General features: G+C 46.2%; 1 protein-coding gene across 2 annotated transcripts; it reads right to left on the bottom strand.

Annotated features, from left to right (window-relative positions):
- Positions 1–737: 737 nt before the first annotated feature.
- wdr90 (WD repeat domain 90) lies at positions 738–21,985 on the bottom strand. 2 transcript variants are annotated; one of them, XM_018097013.2, is made up of 43 exons: positions 21,885–21,985; positions 19,473–19,564; positions 19,078–19,254; positions 18,642–18,780; positions 18,262–18,432; positions 18,012–18,135; positions 17,822–17,892; positions 17,589–17,698; positions 17,254–17,442; positions 17,015–17,071; positions 16,828–16,896; positions 16,352–16,462; positions 16,037–16,182; positions 15,477–15,534; positions 15,248–15,366; positions 14,773–14,934; positions 14,472–14,602; positions 13,026–13,142; positions 12,684–12,919; positions 12,426–12,565; positions 12,199–12,329; positions 11,983–12,113; positions 11,446–11,607; positions 11,223–11,351; positions 9,933–10,066; positions 9,763–9,803; positions 9,563–9,685; positions 9,114–9,308; positions 8,860–8,945; positions 8,573–8,675; positions 7,554–7,675; positions 7,290–7,449; positions 6,991–7,181; positions 6,625–6,796; positions 6,435–6,546; positions 5,437–5,608; positions 5,223–5,345; positions 4,955–5,135; positions 4,736–4,866; positions 3,181–3,321; positions 2,786–2,905; positions 2,388–2,472; positions 738–1,409 (listed from the first exon to the last, which is right to left on the bottom strand). In XM_018097013.2, exons 1-43 carry the CDS (start codon positions 21,892–21,894, stop codon positions 1,252–1,254), a joined length of 5,532 nt encoding a protein of 1,843 aa, XP_017952502.2. In that variant the 5' UTR covers positions 21,895–21,985; the 3' UTR covers positions 738–1,251. The 2 variants fall into 2 exon arrangements, with proteins under 2 accessions (XP_017952502.2, NP_001090645.1); NM_001097176.1 differs by having other exon boundaries at positions 755–1,409; positions 9,548–9,685; positions 21,885–21,956.
- Between the last annotated feature and the right edge of the window lie 24 nt (positions 21,986–22,009).

The following is a 22,009-nucleotide window of genomic DNA, read 5'->3' as shown; positions in this document are numbered from 1 at the left end:
AGCAGCTACTAAAATAGACAATGCTGATCATTTACTGATAATTGTCTCTATGTGTGTTTTAGCAGAGGCAATTCTCAGTATTGTCTATGGCAGGGGATTTTCTGGAGTTTAGTAGCCATGAAAAAGTAGCCGCTACTAGTAGCTCAGTGTGTCTTCACCCTAAGGGTGAAGACACACGGAGCTACTAGTAGCGGCTACTTGTCGTGGCTACAGAAATAGACAATGCTGATCATTTACTGATAATTGTCACTACGTGTGTTTTAGCAGAGGTAATTCTCAGTATTGTCTATGGCAGGGGATTTTCTGGGGTTTAGTAGTTGTGAAAAGTAGCTGCTACTAAGTAGCTCTGTGTGTCTTTGCCCTTCTAAGGAAAATGATTAGGAGGCTTAGCTACATGAAATCATGTGCAGTCTGCAGCACTTCATTGCCTGGCCCACTGGCTGGCTCTTTTCTTTTCAGGGGGTGCCAGCAGGTGAAATGAGGGGCAGGCACATTAGGGGACACATTTAGTAATATAGCAGCGTATGAGAGGCTGTGTGTTGCAGCAGAGAATGAACCTATGGCCTATGTCAGGATTTTAGGGGGCTGTGGGGGCCACATAAGTGATTTAATCAGAAGCATGGTAGCCCTGCTCAGTGGCATAGGGTCTGTAGGACTGAGTTGCCACATATCACAACCTATATATCACATATGCCATTTAAAGTGCTACCGTTCTTCTTAGTGGGAAACGCAGAGAATAGATTCAAGGGCAAACTGACCCACAAACACTTTTATTTAAAAACATCATTACAAAACACAATTAAAAGTAATAAAATAGATTTGGGATTTTTACAGGATTAAAAAAAAACAATGGTTTTCTTTTTACATCATTAAAATAGAAATTTCTGCCGACAGAAGAACCACTCTCACTGTATCTGTGGTCTCATATTCAGGGTTATACTGAATCATCTCATTGGTAGCCTATCCTGTGAAATGATGTACATTAAAGGGCAAGTAAAACTCTGATTTAAGTTAGGCTTGCTTTATGCATATAATGGTTTAGGGCTTACAATCAGCACTCCTATGGCTCTTTTTCCTCCTTTCCAGGTTCCTCCGTTGCTATCCCCCCTGCTCCTTGGAGCAGCATGAGTGTATAATCCTACTGATGCCCCAAGCCTAGGTGTAGCTGGGCATCGGTGCTCCTCTGATCACTATACATGGCTGCTCGCTGGCTGCCCACATTACGAGTCTATGTTGAGGGAACAGTGACCCCTATGAATTCTGAATGTCCCACACCAGCACTTGATTATATGAAGCCGTGAGCAGTAAGTTGCCCGAGGGAGATACTCGGCAGAGATGTACGCCGTCATCGTAGGCTGCAAAATCTTGTTTGGTGCCAGCTGAGGTGTCGATGAGACGCAGGAGTCGCTCTGTAGGGAGAGAGGGTGCAGGTTAGATATAGCGCGTGGCACAGAAGGGCTTTGCAGGGAGGAAGATGGATAAATGAAAGGGGTGGGTCCCCTTCCTTCTAATATGTTATATAATGACTTTAGCAACTGTTATATTGGTCTTCATTTTTCATGGTTTTTATAATTATTTGCCACCTTCTTCTGATTCTTTCCAGCTTTCAAATAGGGGTCACTGACCCCGGAAGCCAAAAAACTATTGCTCTGTGAGGTTACAGTTTTATTGTTATTGTTCCTTTCTATTACCTATCTTTTTATTTAGGCCCTTCTCTATTCATATTCCTGTCTCTCTTTCAAATCACTGCCTGGTTACTAGGTTAAAATTGACCCTGGCAACCAGATAGCTGCTGAACAAAAGGCTAAATAATTCAAAAACCACAAATAAAAAAAATTAAGACCAATTGCAAATTGTCTCACAATTTTATTGTTATTGTTCCTTTTCATTATCTATCTTTTTATTTAGGCCCTCCTCTATTCATATTCCTGTCTCTCTTTCAAATCACTGCCTGGTTACTAGGTTAAAATGGACCCTAGCAACCAGACAGCTGCTGAAATTCCAAACTGGAGAGCTGCTGCCAAAAGGCTAAATAATTCAAAAACCACAAATAAAAAAAATTAAGACCAATTGCAAATTGTCTCACAATTTTATTGTTCCTTTTTATTACCTATCTTTTTATTTAGGCCCTCCTCTATTCATATTCTTGTCTGTCTTTCAAATCACTGGTTGCTAAGTTAAATTGGACCCTAGCAACCAGATAGCAGACAGCTGGAGAGCTGGTGAACAAAAGGCTAAATAATTCAAAAACCATATTAATAAAAAAATTAAGACCAATTGCAAATTATGTCATAATAACATTCTCTACATCACACTACAAGTTAATGTTAAGGTGAAGAACCCCTTTAAGAGCACGAGGATGAGAGAACAAGCCGGACTGGACTCACCATTACTGCCGACGGCTATAAGCGACGCCGCGGGAGACAGGGTAAGAGACGTGGCAAAGTGAGAGAGTGGGATCCTCAGCAGCACCTGATGGGAAGAAGTTGGTTATTTCCAGTTTGTCAGGAGAGGGAAGGGAAAGCAGTGGGTGTGTGGGCCGGGCACATTGCTGCCAGTGTGTGGGCAGGACATATTGCTGCCAGCTGGTGCTGCTCACAGTTATTCATATGAGACATACACACTGGCTGCTTCTCTACAATCACTTGAAGCTGTTACAAGAGAAGTGTAAAACACATCCTGCTGTCAGTAAGCTGCCCCCCCTGTACCCCCCAATCAGATGTACGATAGCACTGTGTCTCCATGTTATCTGCGTGTCCATGTTACAGTAACTGGGGGCACATACCTGCTTCTGGATGAGACTGTAGAATAGAATTTCTTTTTCCACCCCAAATCCCGAATACACCACAGTGCCAGGCTGCCAAGGACAGAATGCTGCCAGGGTGGGCACAGACACATCCAGATCCTGGGTGAGGAAATGAGAAAGCAACAAAGCTCAATCTAAAATCTGCCTAGTTAAATTGATCAGTACAGGTATCCAGTAACTGGCATGAACCACAGCCAATAAACTGAAGGGTATAAGGACGTCATGCCAATGATACAGCCTTTGTGGCGCCATCGCAATCTCACAAGGATAAAGGACCATTGATTATATTATATATATATATATATATCTGGGTTGCCAGATGTAGATAGTGAGTCCAGGAATAAAGATGCTTATTATCAGGAGAAAATGCCTACCTTCTGGCTAGTAGGAGCTGGGAAGCTTAGCCAGTCCAATAGCTCACATTTATCCTTTGACCAATCAGAAGCCCAGATACTGACACGCCTGTCTGTGCTTGCAGCCAACCAAAGTTCTCCATCCGTAGGAAGCCCAGTCAGCTTTAAGGGTAAGAAAAAAAAAAATATCTAGACACTCTATTAACTGCAGAGTTTGTGATTAAAATAAAAGGTTCAGTTTTCTCTACCATCATGTAGGGACTATCTCACAATATTATATTTATTAACTTTCAAGGCAGACCAGCACACCACATTTCTTAAAAATGTAAGTTAAGTCAAAAAGCAACTTAAACCCAACTGGCCATTCAACCCCCTTGGTGCCAGTTGGTTTCAAGTTGCTTTTTGACTTAAATTGAAGTTTTCAATACCAAATAGGCAGTATGACTAGAAATTGCAACAACTGTATGAATAAATAGTAACATGTGTAAGTACAAATTGTATCAGTTATTATAGTACTGGGATTTTAGATTTCAGGTAGACTGTGTCCCTGCCGCTTCTGGAAACAAAGAAAGCAGTAAATATACTGTTGGATGTATTTTTGAATGAACTAGACACCTATAAGATATACTTTACTCCATAGCGACACCTGTTGGTGAGAAAAAACATTTTTTTATGCATGCTAATGTATTAAGAGCCTGCACAGTTTGCTTTATTTGGGTTGTTATGACATCATTTTGGTGCCTTTTTGGAGGGTATACAATATGTAACACTATCACTAGCACTTTTACCTTTGATAAAGGCCCCAAAGTGGGCCGAAACGTTGGATGCACAAGTGATGTTTCAAGTTGACACAAAACGCAGTGTGCTGTTCTGCCTTGGAAGTTTGTATATCTAATACTGACCAAGCACCCACAAGTATATACACGGTAACAGTGGTGACACTTTTGGACCATATATTAGGGATGCACCGACTATTTTGGGATTTGGCCAAACCCCAAGTCCAGGGAAAGATGAAAGATTCAGCCAAACAGAATTTGTATATCAAATTAGGACAAGGAAGGGTACAAGAGAACCACGTGTGGCAAAAATATTTCAACTTCCATGTTTATGTGGCAAAAAGTCACACGATGATTCGAAAATCGAAATTCGAATCTTGCTGAAAGGCTGAATCCCGTACTGACTCCTGGATTTGGTGCATCCCTACTCTATATATAGCAAGACAATGAGCCGCACACACAGGGACTTTTTTAGAAAACAAAAAAATATTTAACGAAAAAGATCCGGGATCTTTTTCATTAAATATTTTTTTGTTTTCTAACAAAGTCCCTGTGTGTGCGGCTCATTGTCTTGCTATACACATGGTTCTTGCAAGCGCCCGGGGCATTTGATTATTATTAGGGTGTGCTCTGTTCTTTTCTGTGTATATATATATATATATATATAGGTCTTCAGACTGGTTACTGGCTACTGCTACTGAGCATGTGCAGTGCCACGGACACACAAAAGATGGTCTAACCAGACCCAAGATGGGGAGCTGCCGAGGACAAGCCCAGGTATGTTCAGCTGAATATCTCACCTTCCTGCCGGTGCACTCAATCGTGGTGATGGGTGATCCCTTGTGGTCACTTAAGACTCGAATGGTCATTCCTGTACGTGGGCTGGTAATGGCCATCTGCCCATCCTTTCCACCAGTCAGAAGAACGTCGCCTAGAATGAAAAACAGTCCGTCCATGTACAGAAGCAAATCCTTAGCAGCGTCTGGGCGCCGGGACACAAGTCAGAGTGCGTTACTGACCAGAAGTGGAGTACGCGATGGAGGTTACTGCACACGGATGAGGATGTATTTTCATTTCCATCTCGGTTTTGGAGACGCTGAATATTCTGATGGTGCCGTCGCTGTAGCCCGCGGCAATTCTCTGATCTTCTGTGGACGGGCCAGACTTGGGTTGGGGGCTCCAGGCTAGACATAAGCAGCTCTGAGGGGGAGAAACAAAAAGTTAAAGGGGGACTTTCCCAACCCTAAGTGGTTAAAAGTTTTTTTTTATTGGAGGAGACACAGTTACCTGGTTGAGAACTTGGAACTGAAGGAGCAACTCACAGCTTTGCAGGGACCAGATCCGTAAGCTGCCATCCTCCCCACATGTGGCACAGTGGCTCTCACCGTGAGCAACCGCCAGATCCATCACCTGCTCAGGGCGAGAATTGAGTAAATGTATAGTATATTTATATATTTTAGGCACGTGAGATCTTCCCATGACATATTCTCTTCCCTTTTACCTTGTTCCTATGGCCGCTGATCAGTCGGATGCTAGTATTCTCCACCCAGTTAATGTACCAGAGTGTACCAGCCGTGGTGCCCACAATTCCCATCTCCAAGGCATCATCAAACGTGGCACTAACAATGGCGCCGTCCAGTGTCATCTCGTGCTCCATAAGGACAGACGTAGAGCTAAATGGAAGGTTGGTATTCTTTCAGCAGTTATTTGAATACAGGAGGTTTCCTATATTAATATCCCCTTTATTTAAAGGGACAGTGACACTTTTGTCTAGTGATGTGTGGGTCTACAAAATCCAGTCCGCACTGGACCCTAACCCACCCCCTCCCAACCTGGTAAGCCTTCATTATTAATATACCCACACCCGACACTGCCATCTTTGATGTCCCCAGAGAGGGTGAGACAAGCAGGCATAAGTATATAAATAAGATGGCGGCAGGCAGCCACTTACGTTGCCGGTGGGGTGGGCTATGGGCAGAGTTTGGCCCGCCACCAGCCCTGCCAAATATTTTATTATTTGATAATATTTTATTAGTGATAAGATACTCTGTGCTAACCTCACACTTTAACTTAAGGGGTTATGTAATAAAAGGTACTACGTTTGCCCAGGAGCAGAACCCATAGCAACCAATCAGCAGACATGATTCACTGGTCACTTGTTTAAAAGCAAGCATTTTATTGGTTGCTATGGATTACTGCTCCTGGGCAAACTTTGTACTTTTTATAAAATATAGGGGTTAATGACTTAGTTCCTCTGTGTTATGTCCAGAGTTAACTGTGCTGTCAGTCAGCCTATTGGGAGTTACGCCTAATGCAACATAAACTCCAAACACACAGGGGAGAGGGAGTGAGTTGGTAAGCCACATGTTACATTGAGGTGGGCTTCATAGAGATTAGCACGGTGGAAAGAGTCACTATCCCTTTAAGGGGCAAATGGAGAACAAATAATAAGTGTAAATATTGAACATAAAAATAGAAAACATTCCAATATGCCTGTACCTGGCGCCGGAGCCTTTTTCTCTCAGTTCCTGCACAGCAGCCACACACCACAGCCGGATCCTGCGCGTATTACTCCCAGTCAGTAACCTGTTCCCTCTGCACAGCAGAATCCCTTCCATAAAGAACAGAAGCAGTTAAAGGAATGCCCAGGGAATGCCTACATCTAACATCTTCAGCTCTGAGCACTTACCTATCTCCCCCTGGTCGGCTTCCCACGTCAGGAAGCACCGGTGAGTCTGACAGTCCCACACACACACTTGTCCTGTGCTGCAGCCGCTGTACAGCAGGGACGTGGAGTTATATGTGATGGAGGTCAGCTCTGCTGCTGTACCAACCTCTTCTGGAACCGCCACTCTGTACACCTGGTGATGGAGACACAAATGGATGCGTAAGAACATGTGTTTGTCTCCTAGTGATTTCCTTGCTGTGTTCTCTGGGCTACTGTGCTGCTCCACTGACTCTTCTATTATGCTTGGAGCTTCTAGAACCTACACTAGAGGTTCTAGAACCCACACTAGAGGTTCTAGAACATGCTATGTTGGTATTTGGCTCAAACCTTTATCTGCGTGTCAGTCCCTTGAGTCTCTATCCTCCAGAAGCTGACAGCCCCAGGGCCCGCGCTTGCAAAGTCATCGAAGTGTGCAGGGTTGAAGGTGACTGCGTGCACTGGCTGGAAGAGGCGACTGGTGGCCAAGAGCTCATAGCCCTTTGTACTCCACAGGGCAAGGTTGCCATCTCTGTAGTCACCTGCCAAGTAATAGAACAGTCAGCATTAAATAATGACAGTAAAAATGATATAAAAATATACCGCAGCCCTATGGTAGTCTAAAAGCTGCAGTTCCCACCCAGACTCACCGATACTGACAAAGAGACGGTCATCTCGGGAGTAGCTCATTGCCTGCACCTCTGTGCGGTGGTGCGTCAGTATCTTCATGCAGGAGCCATCTTGGGTGTCCCAGATACGGATCTGACACAAGGATGAACCATCCCCTGATCCTGAAGCTGAAGCCAAGACCTGTGGGACGGAAGAGAAAAAAAGTGCAACACACAGGAGTTATAGAGAGTTAATTTGCCAATGAGTAGATGTCTAATTTTTATTACCACATGGCATGTACTCACTAGGGCATCATTGGTGAGAGCCAAGGTGGAGATTTCCTCAGGGTGCCCCAGCCAGTGTCGCTGGGATCCAGAGTGCAGGTCCTCCACCACAATTACACAGCCGCAAGTGTACGAGAAGAACCCTGGGATACAAACAGATCCTAACTAACGTTTATGTACACTTGACAGCTGAGAAGTTATGTGCATGGCTGCCTAGGGCTCATTCTCTAACTATTAATCTGCATGAGGAGAATCCAAGCAGGGCAGTCCTAAGGGTAAAGACACACGGAGCTACTAGTAGCAGCTATTTGTCACAGTTACAGAAACAGACAGTACTGATCATTTACTGATAATTGTCTCTACAATTATTTTAGCAGAGACAACTCTCAGTATTGTCTATGGCAGGGCATTGCCTGGCTTTTAGTAGCCGTGACAAGTAGCTGCTATTAAGTAGCTCTGTGTGTCTTCACCCTAAGGGGTTGAGGGGCCCTGGACAAGCTAACCAGTGTAGAGCCCCATACTGATGGTGGAGTCAATAAGTGGGTGATTTTACAATCAGCGTGGGGGGCCCCCCACACTGCAGGGCTCAGGGCAGCTATCACTAATTTGACCCCCTAAATCAGCTCTGTCCACAGGTCTCTCTAAAGTGACCATATGTAATAAACATCAAATCAGGCTACTGGCAATTTGTATATTCTGACAAAAGCCTTAGGCTGCTGCAAGATGCCATAGACAGTCTCTTTTTATTGGGCCTGTGTGGGAGCTATTTGGGCCTCAGTGTACTTACAGTACCACAGCCTGTTTTAAATCTTGGTCCGGACATGTTGGAGAGTAGCTACATGGGAAAGAACCCATACGTTCCAGTATAGAGAAAGAGATTTGTGCTGCTCCCAGGAAGGGAACCCATATATCCCAGTGTAGGGAGAGACTGAGGGGCACTTACATGGCTGGGCTACATAGACTTGGCTAACTATACTCCCTGGCCTGTAGCACTGACCTACCCAAAATCTATTTGTTCACAGTCCCACAGAGAATTGTACCTGTGTCTGGGTTCCACGCCATGTTGGCTCGGCCATTGCCATTGTACCCAATCAGTGCTCTCAGAGTCAGCATCTCCTGCCCCTCAGGGGGATGGCACATTCCCTGTATGGTCAAATAATATCAACAGCATTACTAACAGAAAGCAAATGGCCACTAAAATATAAATAGACACTGCAGGCAGAGGTGCAAGGGCAATAGTGTGTGGTATGTCTGGCATGAAGGCAGATGTTTGCTGGTGGCAGAAGTGGCATTGGAGGGGTGGCACGCAGATTATACAGATTGTTACCTTGGCTAAACAGGAAGCCTTAAAGCGAGTGTGGAAATGTGTGTATGAATCAGGACGTGGTGGCTCATGGGTTGACTTAACCATACCTATTATGAAAGGAAAGGGTTAATTAATACTTATTAATGATTATAGTTTTATTGGCAAGTCCAAAAAGGACAAATATAAGGGGCCATATGGGGGCAAAACAAGATGGCACCCAGCACACTCTTTTTGGAACATACACGTGTTACTGTGGTTATGTGACTTCGACTCACCTTCCCTTAGGCTGCTACTGTTGCTTTTAGAGCCCGTGAGTAGTTTGGCCCTGTTGGGCTGACACTCAATGATGACCACTGAAGACTGTTCATCACTTTCCACTAGATTGTCTCTAGTGTCTGGAACCAGCGTCCTTTCCTGCTCGTCTCTGTTCCCTTCCTCTTCCTGCCCATCATCAGACTCTGAGAAGAGATCTGGGGGAGAGAGAAAATGAGTAAACATACAAAGAATAGAGCTGCTTGTCTCGCAGGTAAGTAAGGAGCACAAGGTTAAGAGTTTTGGTGCAAGATCCCCATAATCATAATTTTACTCCATCTCTTCATTTCTTCCTAATTTCTGCTCTACCCCAACAGGGATCATTTGAGGGGTCTTAAACCCCCAAAAATAATTCAAGTTACTTGGTTTTATTCTGTGAAAATGCTGCAAATTTCACCTGGGTGGTCCATACCCTGTACGGGGCTGATGTCTAACCGCGGAGGGGAGGAAATGCAAGGTCGGGGGGCTGTACCCCGTGGCATCCCAGAAGAGATGAATGTAGAATCCCTCCGGTGCTCAGAGCTAGGATCTAGTGCTATAAAAAAACAAAAGGGTTAAATGTCCTGTTACCGGAGTCCTCCTGTAATACCTACTAAAGAGTATCAGACTTACCGGCACTGGAGTGCAGTGCAAATGGAAGCGCTGGTACACAGCTAAAATAAAAAGAAATATATACACACTGTGATTTTTTTTTATATCATTTTAATTTGTAAAAGAGTTGATGTTAAATTAAGCAAAAGAACAAATCTCTGGTTCTGCTCACAGGATGAAACAAAGCTTACTCTGTCTTTGTAAACTCAGGATCAGGGGCTGCCAAGAAATCCCATATGAAAACAGCATCGCCGGCACTGATGACCGATTGCTGGTCTGGAGAGAAATCCACCTGCTGTACAGCTTCAGAGTGACCGATAAACACCTGGGGGTAAGAAGCTTAGTCAAAAGGGAAGGTGTGGGGAAAGGCAGACAGAAATAACATCAGGCAGAAGTTAAACTGAGTGGCATAAAGGCTTCCTGCTCCTTCCCTTGTAAGCCATCATCAGAATGTTCTAGTCCAGCCTACTGCTTGAGCAAAGGCTTTCTGCTCCTTCCCTTATAAGCCATCATCAGAATGTTCTAGCCCAGCCTACTGCTTGAGCAAAGGCTTTCTGCTCCTTCCCTTATAAGCCATCATCAGAATGTTCTAGCCCAGCCTACTGCTTGAGCAAAGGCTTCCTGCTCCTTCCCTTGTAAGCCATCATCAGAATGTTCTAGCCCAGCCTACTGCTTGAGCAAAGGCTTCCTGCTCCTTCCCTTGTAAGCCATCATCAGAATGTTCTAGCCCAGCCTACTGCTTGAGCAAAGGCTTTCTGCTCCTTCCCTTGTAAGCCATCATCAGAATGTTCTAGCCCAGCCTACTGCTTGAGCAAAGGCTTCCTGCTCCTTCCCTTGTAAGCCATCATCAGAATGTTCTAGTCCAGCCTACTGCTTGAGCAAAGGCTTTCTGCTCCTTCCCTTGTAAGCCATCATCAGAATGTTCTAGTCCAGCCTACTGCTGATGTTCCACCTATTGACTATCCCCCAATAAGCGCCCAGTAGAGTGTTATAGGTTGCCAAACAAGCAGATCTTTGCCTGATATGGGCACCTGCATTTTGGGCCAAAGTGGGCTGATCCAACAATTATCGCATTATAATGGGGAACACATGTTGGCTTCAAACCTGCCCAATAGATGGCCAATTTTCAATCGGATATCTACTGGGAAGGCCCCATACACAGGCAGATAATCAGCTGACTCCATTGGGGTGAATCAGCAGCCTAAGTATACCTTTGTATGGGCAGCTTTATACTTCTTGTCTTTCCACTGAAAACGTCCATCAGATTTTGCTAGAATGGCCCTCTGTGCGAGTCTTCATGGGACCCAAGATAAAAAAATGGCAGCCGAATATGGGCTATGACCAACTACCCCACACACATGTATGTATTATATAGAAACCATTTTACCTATAGGATGTATGTACAGGAGGACAAAAAGAAAAGGGTAACAAAGAGCAAGGCCATGAACAAAAATGTAAGAAATAAAATCTAAAAGAAATACCTGAGGTCGGACAGTCCCTGGTTGCCGCTGATCCCATACTTTGAGGAGCCTGTCCCCTGCCGTAAGCATGTACCGGGTATCCATGCTCACCGCTAGAGAGGAGCAGCACTGCTTGTGTACCTGGGTCACCTGGGGAAGGACAGAGAATGCTGTGAGCTATATGGTCTAGAACAACAGGGGTCACTTGGATCCCACAAGAGCTTGATTGCACATTTGCACCTACTTCTCTTGTAAGACGTCCAGTCTTTGGGTCCAGCCATAAGATCTTGTTGCCGGAGGTGCTCACCAGAAGGTGGTGGGGCTTGAGAGGGCTGAAGGCCAGGCCCAGAGCACAGTCCAGAGTAGTACTATCTAAATCCAGGATGCTCACATCAACGCGTAGGAGCTGAGGGTATGTCAAAGTAAGATTAGAGGGTGTGACTGGGGCAGAGATTATGAAGAGAGATGAGTTGATGGGGACAGAGGGATATGGAGGAAGATTTGGCAAAGATTCAGCCTTTTTCAGCCAAATCCAAGTGTCTGGCCGAACATGAACGAAAGTAAAAAAAAATTGCAAATTAGAATTCAGATTTAGTTCAGTATTTGGCTGAATCTTTAATGAAGGATTTGGGGTTTGGCCAAACCCCAAAATAATGGATTCGGTGCATCCCTAATTATTTGGCAGTTATATAACCGCAGGTAGCGGTAACGGCTTGGCTGGGAATACTGCTTAAGCACCCCATCTAGTTACCATTTCCAAGTAATATGGATGCTGGCCTACCTCATCTAATGACCGGGCATCCATCACGGTTACTGTGTATTCTGTAGGACCCACAAAGGCAAGGAGACGGCCATCACTGCTCAAAGACAGAGCCATAGGGCCCCTCTCAGAGTCCTTGCATACCACATTGCCTGTCAATAAGATCAAACTTAATTCAGCTCTATTGCACCAAGGAGAATAGAAAGCCCACCCAACTAATCTGCCAAGCAGACTCACCTAGTACCCGCAGGACATGCTGCTCCTTGTGCCCAATGCTGTACAGTGCCACGGAGCCAAGAGAGCAGCAGCTGTACATGAGGCTACCATCAGGAGAAAAGAGCAGGCCTGTGATTGCACCTCGATGCTGCCTGTACACAATAACACAAGCCAGAAAACATATAACAAATTCTTAAAATGAAGAAAAAAAATAATTATTTTTCATATGTGGGTAAGTGTGGCCTTACTTATGCTCCGCCTGCAGAGCTGTAGCTGTGATGTCGAAGAACCTGATGGTGCCGCTGCTGAAACCACAGGCAAAGGCCTGTCGAACGGGGTGGAAGGTCACAGCACAGGGGGTCTCTTCTTCTGCTGTGAAGTCATATAGCTGCAGGAGAGAGGAGGAGAGGCTACCAATGTGTAATGGCATTGATTTATACAACTGTGTGATATTAAGTTAATGGGTGGGTGCCAAAGCCCAGCTGCTTTTTGTCATGTAACTGTACCTGCTGCAGAGTGCCAGTATCCCAGATCCGGATGGTATTGTCACTAGACACTGTGACGAGTTGTGGGTGGGTGGGGTGACAGGAGAAAGAGAGCAGCGTATCTGTGTGGGAGCGCATTAGCGTGTTGTAGCCGCGAGAAGGCACATCCAGGACCCCCAGCTCCCCGCTTGAGGTACAGGACAGGACGCGCAGACCTTCTGGGCTAATAGCCACACAGCTCACAGGTCCTTCATGTTCTAGACATAAAGAGCATTATCAGATATGTTACTTTGGCTCAAATCTATAGAAGCAACATATTAATCTTGTTAATATACTTTTAAAATGAAAAAAATCAATACATACCAGCTTCCAGGAAGACCCCAGAAAAATCCAATGGCCACAGACGCAAATAGCCATCTTCTGTGCCCGTGGCACAGAATGTTGCAGAAACACTGAGGCTGTTGATAGCAATGCCAGGACCTGAACAGGAAAAAAATTCAAAGAAATATTTAGACCTCTAATTGTGAAGACAATGGCATTAATGAAAAGAAATTGATCAGTTAAATGGCCAGACTTCAGTACTGAAGGTGAAATCAGAGTCTGGGGTTTTCAGTCAATGGGATGACAATCAGGTGTGAGTGGGAGACCCTGTTTTATTTAAAGAACGGGGATCCAGCTAAGCCTGATCACACATACAACACATTTGTGGATATATATATTATGGCTCGAACAAAGGAGTCTGAGGACCACAGAAAAGGAGTTGTTGATGCCCATAAAGCTTGGAAAGGTTACAAGACTATCTCTAAAGAGTTTGGACTCCACCAATCAACAGTCAGACAGATTGTGTACAAATGGAGGAAATTCAAGACTGTTGTTACCCTACCCAGAAGTGGTCGATTGGCAAATGCAAGGCGTCTAATAGTCAGAGAGGTTACAAAGGAACCCACATTGGCCAATGTTGATTTTCACGAGTCCACCATAAGGAGAACAATGAACAGCATTGGTGTGTATGGCAGGGGAGCAAGGAGAAAGTCACTGCTCTCCCCCAAAAATACTGCTGGCCATCTACAGTTTGCTAAAGATCATGTGGACAAACAAGGAGGAGACTGGAAGAATGTTTTGTGGACGGATGAAGCCAAAACAGAACTTTTCAGCTTAAATTAGAAGCTTTACAGTTGGAGAAAGAAAAACCTTATCCCATCTGTGAAACATGGTCGTGGGGGTGTTCTGGTTTGGGCCTGTTTTGATGCATCTGAGCCTGGACATCTTGCTATCACTGATGGAACAAAAAATTCTGAACTACAGCAGAGAATTCTAAAGGATAATGTCAAGACATTATCATCCTAAACACAAGTTGTTCCAAAGAATGGGTAAAGAAGAATAAAAGTGAAAGTTTCGGAAAGGCCAAGTCAAAGTCCTGACCTTAATCCAACTGAAATGTTGTGGAACGACCTAAAGCGAGTGGTTAAATTTGAGGAAACCCATGAACATCCATGAGCTGAAGCTGCTCTGTATGGGGGAATGGGCTAAATTTCCTTCATATCGATGTGCAGAACTCATCAAGTTACCGCAAAAATGTAGTTGCAAGGGGGTCACACCAAATACTGAGAGCCCCATTGGCTTACTTTTGCCACACACAGATATGTTATTGGATCAGTTTTTTTCAATAAATACATGACCAAATATAATCATTTTTGTTTCATTTGTTTAACTAGGTTTTCTTCATCTACTTTTAGAAATATAGAACATTTTAAAGGGTTCACAAACTTTCAAGCACCATTGTAGACATTACAGAGATCTCATTCTCACCTGAAGAGAAAGTCTGTTTGTCCCGACGCTCACTGTGCTGCTGCTGACCTGGCTGGACCCGCCTCACGTTGCGCAGAACAACATTCTTATAGTCTATTTCCAGTATGTGGCCACTACGGCTGCTCACATACCTAGAGGAAGACAGGTTAGATTGGTGACGGAATGCCAAAGACCATAAGAATGGAAAGGAGAGGAAAGAGGTGAGCTAAGAAGTAATAAGTTCCTTTTTAAATGGTCAGTAAAAAATGAAACAGTGTCAGTGTGAATGGGTAGTTGCTCTGGCTCACATGCTCATACTTACAGGGTCCTGTCCTCGGCTTCCTTCTCAGGCCTATGCCCAGCCTCAAAAGCCAAATCGCTAAACTCCAGCATATGGTATTCGCCCAAATTCACTGGACAGGAACGCAAAGTCCCACCGCGTACCCGCCAGAGGCGCACGTTATCCTTCCCACATGAGACCATCCTGTAATGAGAAAGGCTTTGCATTAAGACAGATTTAAGCGTAATGGCACACAAAGCAATTTCAAGCAATTTATTTACTGGGCATTTGGAAGCACCCCTACATTTCTGGAAAGGCAAATCATTGCTTATTTATGTGTACTGGGTCCATAATTCCCATTCATGAATCAAGGCAAGATTTCTAGCATTTGTTTCCCTTCCAATATGCCTTGGAGACAGAATGCCCAAAATTGTCCTTAACTGGGTTCCCCTTTGTTTTGTTCTTTGGCCACTGTTAAACACCAACCATTACAGACTCATACACAAAATATTCTCACCGCGTGTCATCAAAGAAAGCAATTTTCATGGTCTGGATGTCAATGTCTGTGTGAGCTTTAGCCAACACTGCGACCTCCCCACTCCGGCTCGCCTGAGACGTATTCCATACAACCACCATCTGCAAGGCCAACCCAACATTAAAGCTATGGAGACACTCATTGAAAACAGAGGGATTAGCAACTGGGCAAATACTGTGACAGGAAGACGATATAATGTAGCAGTACTCACTGTTTTTCCATGGCCGTCTTTCCCAACGCCGCATAAAACAGTTCCGCTGTGTGAGAAACTGTGAAACACATATTTATGTGAGTATATTTAACGCATTGAAACTGGAGATAGACCATAATTAGAGGTGGCCAGATATCAATCATGCTTTTAAATGCAACGATCTACAACTAACATTCAGTCTGAAATTGTAGGATAAAGCCCTAAAAATAACAAATGGGAGGAAGTTCTGAATATGAAATAGTTGGCAGACACCAATCGTACGAACGTGATGTCCCAGAAATGCACTGTAGGTCCCCAAGGATATCGTCAGGTACACAATACATGCTCAGATTTTATTGTTATCCAACTGAAATTTTCTAACCTGTCCGACCAACTAAACGACTGATCGCCATGGTATGAAAATTATTGGTAATTATGGGGAATCCGAGTTTAGTACGATTATATAAGTGCAAGTTAAACCAATCCCATAACTGAGCCATGTTACAGTGTTAGAGATGAAGATTATATTAGTGCTTGCCCCAGGCACCCGGGACACACATCTCTGTGTTCTTAGAACCCACCTGAGGTATGAGACGGAGTGAACATGAGTTTTGAACATGGCGAGACAGCTGCCTTTCTGGAAGTGCCAGAGTCGCACCATGCTGAGGGAACCTGTCTGTGCCGACGCCAGCAGAGTGCAGCTGCCATTAAAGGCCAGAGCCGAGACCTACAGTAAAAACAGACAAATTAAGACATGGCCTATCCTCTTGAGTTGTCTTCTATGTAGGTTAACCACAGCCTTCCTTCATAGCCATAAACACAACCCACATAGACTCCCAGCATTAACGTAAACATTCCAATATCTTCCATAGCTGAATTGTATTTATGTTACTTACCTTGTCAGTATGACCCAACAAAAATCTTTGTTCTCCTGTCTTCACTTCGAGAACCACTATAATGGCATGGCATGGATACACCACAGAGCAGCCAGTATGAGTCCAGAGCGCCTTTAACATAGGAAAGTAATTGGTTTAAACAAGAGAACACTCATGTGACTGAGGGCATATTAGAATCAGTACAGGACTGACAAGTGCTAGATGCCACTTGCAGTGAGGAAGTGGTGTTTAGAACAGATATTATTCTATCATAGTATATAGAAGAGGGTTCTGTGCCGATTAAAGGAGGCTGTACAGCAGCATGGCAGCTTTTGGATTTGGTACTTGGAAAGCAGCATCACAGGCACAAAAGGCTGTATTGGCACAGTTATGCCAATGGCCAAGGGTGCTTAACTGAGTCACTGAAACAATACCACCACTAGTGTGCTTTACATACCACTTGCGTGTGTGCATGTTTGTGTGAAGGGATAACTTACAAAGCACTCTGTGCATCCACCAAAACCAATAATTCTCCTGAGATTGAAAATTGGGTCAGGAAGAAGTTTCTACGATACAAAGAGCAGAATTAGAGAACAAGGTTCTACAAGGATCAGTTTGTGGTTCTTTTGCAGAATCATCTGAAGAGCCCACAGGCTGGTGATTCCGGCTATTGAACTTACTCACCTTGCACTCGGGGGGCACTGACAAAGTCTCTGGTCTGTCCACTTTAGTACAAATCACCTAGAATGAAATCGTACAGATGTATGAGAGTTGAGTGCAATTTGCAGCCTTGACCTCACCCCCCTGCTGTTGCTGAACTCGCAGGAGAAGGGTTTGGGGATTCTGGGAATTTAAGTTTGACAGTCTGAGAGCCACAGACGGACATCTCTGTTTCGTTTAAGAATCTAGACGCAGTCACCTACCTGTTCAGAGTCAGATTTGTGCCTATGGATTGAGAGCTTGTTTGTCTTGTGTGCGTAAACATGAACTCCTCCATCTTGTTCCACACCTCTGCTGCGGTCCTCCAAATCTCTTGCCTCCTCTGCCCTCGCGCTTACAGAGACAGGCCGTTCAGGAACAGATTCTACCCGTAACAGACTTCTATGGGGCATCTTTCAGAAAGAACAACGCAATCTATATGAGGAACTCTTTATATTTGCATTTTACCCTTTCCTATTCAGATATGTCATGTGACATTCAAGTAGCATGAAAGTTAATACAGCAATGTAAGTATCACTTTAAATGGCCATATCCTTACCGGTCTGGGGGTGGTTATCTGCTGGATTAGAGACACTCTGTCCTGTACAGGTTTGCTAATAGTAACAGAACGGGGACGTTCCCGAGCGGGGCTGCGAGACATGGGGGCACCTAGAACATGAACACAGGGAACTCATTTGCTTTCAGTCAGGCATCGGAGGCAGGGATTAAGACCATCAACAAGAAGTGAGTGAAAGACCTTCCACAAGAAGCCAACAGACGTTTGTTACTTACCAGGGGCCGTCACCATAGACTGGCCCTTCTGTATGGAGTCGTAGGGCAGTTTGGAGCTATCAGAGGGGAACCTGAAGAAACAAGTTATTCCAAAGGGTCAGTCTATAATAAAGTACATTTACCCTTACTTAATATGTTACACGCGTGATCATCTCTGCTGCCTTACCACCTTCAGCATTTGCTTACTCACATAATAAAGTCATATAGGTCATGCCACTTCTCGCCCTTGGGAACAGGGAATGACATCTCGCGAGGCATAGGAGAAATGCCATCAGGGAGGGTCTTTGCATGTCGTGCCTCCATGAAGTTCACTTCTAACATGTAGAAGACAAATGTGACCCATGAGTAAGCATGCTACATTGAGTAATGAGTTGGTATTTCTCAGCTCAGCCTCGTGCACTTGCTATTACATATAATGGCGGGTATGATAAAGCGTATACCTGGGTTGAAGAGCAGGTCGCTGGTCATTAAGTTCCTCACAAGCAGGTTAGAGCAGAGCTTGGCACTCCTCAGGTGGCTGTACCTACGGCTTAGGTACAGAGACAGAATGTACTGGACATCCAATAGGAGACAGGTCCAGCGGGAGCCTGAGGGGGCAGGGCCTACCATTCCTGACATGGAGGAAGGCACAGAGACAGTGCCATATTAGTGTGTGTATAGAGCCAAGGCCTTGCTGTACATTCTCAAAACTCTTCATAGTTTCAGCAAACACTTAAATAGGGTTCCCTCAGTATAATATGTTTATTTTATGTGCCCTTTAAACAGAAGCCAGCAGCACACTCACAAACCGTTCCTCCTCCTTAGTGCACTGCACACTCACCTTGCCGCGCCCCCTGCGCTGTGCTGTCGTACACCGACCCCTTTATTGCTCCGCATACAAATGGGAACTGCAGCCATGTTGCTGTGGACTTGAACTCTTTAAATAGATTGGAGAAGGAGATCCTGACGGTCTGACCATCCTGAAAAGGCAGAGGCACAAGTACAATAACTGTAATGAAATTGTAGGAAGGAGGTGGCCGGCCTGTAACTTAAGGCACTCACTGGGGATCCCAGATGCTAACACCTCCCTGCTGGCACTCTTCTTCTGTAATAATCCACTGGGACTGTTAGCCTTTTCTTACCTGAAGGTGGTGCCATCTTGGCAGAGTTCTGACTGGCTGCATTAGCCCCCGCCATCATGGGGTAGCCAGTTGGCACTGTAGCAACACTTCCCAACCCTTATTTATGCTTTTGGGTACCAGTTTGACCGCCCTTACCTCTGCGCTCACATCTATATGCACCACAAAGTGTTTCCCGGGCAGAGGCTTGAACAAGATGTAGAGATAGCGCCCGGTCAGACCCAGGGACTGAGAGCTGGTTTTTGGCAGTTGGATGTAGTTTCCGGCTGGAATGGAGCCGCGGATTCTGTACACTGTACATTTAAGGGTCTTGTCCTGTAAAGTAGAACATAGAGAGATTAGACTACATACAGTGGGTAGTGCCAGTCAGCTCAAATTAGTTCAAAGGGGAAAAGAACCAAGGGAATGTTAAACTACCTCCAACCCCTCATATGAACGAGGGCAAGGAAGCAAAGGTAGAAGAAACAAGGGATGGGTGGGGAGAAAGTGGCTATTGCAGGGTCACAAAAGGACAGAAAGGTACATGTTTTTACCATGACGCTGGTCACATCCCCCTCCTTGCTGGATTTCTTCCATTCTTCCAACCGCAAGTGCTTGAAGACATTTACAAATGGGTGCTGCCAGACTGAGGGACAGAGCGAGACCGACATGACTTACTTTGTGTTACAGCCAAGTTCTTAAATGCTGATCCTGAGGTCACCCATACACTAAGGTAGCCCCTTATACACTAAGGTAGTCACCCATACACTAAGGTAGTCACCCATACACTAACATAGTCACCCATACACTAGTCACCCATACACTAACGCAGCCACCCATACACTGGAGCTCACTACATGCAACCCAAGTGCTGATACTTTCTCACACCCCTTGGCTACCAGAGCTGCCCTTATTGTATTTACACAGCTGAACAGTAGATCCCAGAAGCCTACTGTTGGCTATTCTCCGTCACTTTGCTTAGCCTAAAATTGCTCATCTTTTAGCATATTTACAGTAGGAACTGCCAGTAAATGACCCTCTACTGACACATGGCTCAGTACAGCTGCTTTGCTTTAATGGCAGTAGCAGAGAATTCTAACACTGACCACTGTCGTCCTCCAGCCATGATGCATATTGGCAGCTGACAACCCCCTGCACTGACCCCCATGTTGTCTTATGTCCCCCACACTGCTATCTGTCCCTCAGTAATCTGTGCCCCTGCACTGACTCCCTATTAGCACCTGTTCCACAGCTGTGACCCCATATTTACTCTGCACTGGCAGCTATTTCCCAGCACTGACCCTCACTTATCATCTGTCCCCCCAGAACCAACTCAATATTGCCATCTGTCCCCCAGCAATGAACCCTTATTGCAATTTGTGCCCCTACACTGACTGCCATATTGGCATCTGTTCCCCACCACCAATGCCCTTATTGTCATCTGTCCTCCATGCTCCAGTATCAGCTGTGCCCCAGCCCAGCGCCCTGTATTGCCAGCTGTGCCCCAGCCCAGCGCCCTGTATTGCCAGCTGTGCCCCAGCCCAGAGCCCTGTATTGCCAGCTGCGCCCTGTATTGCCAGCTGCGCCCCAGCCCAGAGCCCTGTATTGCCAGCTGCGCCCCAGCCCAGAGCCCTGTATTGCCAGCTGTGCCCCAGCCCAGAGCCCTGTATTGCCAGCTGTGCCCCAGCCCAGAGCCCTGTATTGCCAGCTGCGCCCCAGCCCAGAGCCCTGTATTGCCAGCTGCGCCCCAGCCCAGAGCCCTGTATTGCCAGCTGCGCCCCAGCCCATAGCCCTGTATTGCCAGCTGTGCCCCAGCCCAGAGCCCTGTACTGCCAGCTGTGCCCAGAACTTACCCATGTACTGCCAGCTGTGCCCAGAACGTACCCCTGTACTGCCAGCTGTGCCCAGAACTTACCCATGTACTGCCAGCTGTGCCCAGAACGTACCCCTGTACTGCCAGCTGTGCCCAGAACGTACCCCTGTACTGCCAGCTGTGCCCAGCACTTACCCCTGTACTGCCAGCTGTGCCCAGAACGTACCCCTGTACTGCCAGCTGTGCCCAGCACTTACCCCTGTACTGCCAGTTGTGCCCAAAACTTACCCCTGTACTGCCAGCTGTGCTCAAAACTTACCCCTGTACTGCCAGCTGTGCCCAAAACTTACCCCTGTACTGCCAGCTGTGCCCAGCACTTACCCCTGTACTGCCAGCTGTGCCCAGCACTTACCCCTGTACTGCCAGCTGTGCCCAGCACTTACCCCTGTACTGCCAGCTGTGCCCAGCACTTACCCCTGTACTGCCAGCTGTGCCCAGAACTTACCCCTGTACTGCCAGCTGTGCCCAGAACTTACCCCTGTACTGCCAGCTGTGCCCAGCACTTACCCCTGTACTGCCAGCTGTGCCCAGCACTTACCCCTGTACTGCCAGCTGTGCCCAGCACTTACCCCTGTACTGCCAGCTGTGCCCAGCACTTACCCCTGTACTGCCAGCTGTGCCCAGAACGTACCCCTGTACTGCCAGCTGTGCCCAGAACTTACCCCTGTACTGCCAGCTGTGCCCAGAACTTACCCCTGTACTGCCAGCTGTGCCCAGCACTTACCCCTGTACTGCCAGCTGTGCCCAGCACTTACCCCTGTACTGCCAGCTGTGCCCAGCACTTACCCCTGTACTGCCAGCTGTGCCCAGCACTTACCCCTGTACTGCCAGCTGTGCCCAGCACTTACCCCTGTACTGCCAGCTGTGCCCAGCACTTACCCCTGTACTGCCAGCTGTGCCCAGCACTTACCCCTGTACTGCCAGCTGTGCCCAGAACGTACCCCTTTACTGACAGGGGGGCTCCCCGCTGCCTTCAAAACAGCCAGTAGTTCCCAGGTGTCCCTCCCCAGCTAGCCCCCTCAGTAGCCCCCTCAGTAGCCCCGTCAGTAGCCCAGTCAGTAGCCCGCAACTCCCCCAGCCCCGCTGCCCGTACCTCCAGCCATTCCTGCCAGCTCTGCACTCCCGCCGCTACCAACTGAATCTTATTCCTCTGTCGTCACTCAGCTGCGCCCTAGCAACCGTCTCCTGCGCGTCTCATCCGCCCCTGGTAACCGGCGC

The sequence above is a fragment of the Xenopus tropicalis genome, chromosome 9 (genome assembly GCF_000004195.4).
Source record: "Xenopus tropicalis strain Nigerian chromosome 9, UCB_Xtro_10.0, whole genome shotgun sequence".
In the NCBI taxonomy this organism is placed as follows: domain Eukaryota; kingdom Metazoa; phylum Chordata; class Amphibia; order Anura; family Pipidae; genus Xenopus; species Xenopus tropicalis.
Note: the sequence above shows the minus strand (reverse complement) of the source record. Positions and strands in the feature narration are given on the sequence as shown.

Bases quoted from the DNA above. Each gene is read 5' to 3' on its own strand.
- wdr90 (NM_001097176.1), bottom strand. The intron at 14,603-14,772 runs GTAAGTATGAGC...GTCTTCCTCTAG, and splicing joins GAAGCCGAGGACAGGACCCT to GTATGTGAGCAGCCGTAGTG. The intron at 3,322-4,735 runs GTGAGATATTCA...TTACCCTTAAAG, and splicing joins TTGAGTGCACCGGCAGGAAG to CTGACTGGGCTTCCTACGGA.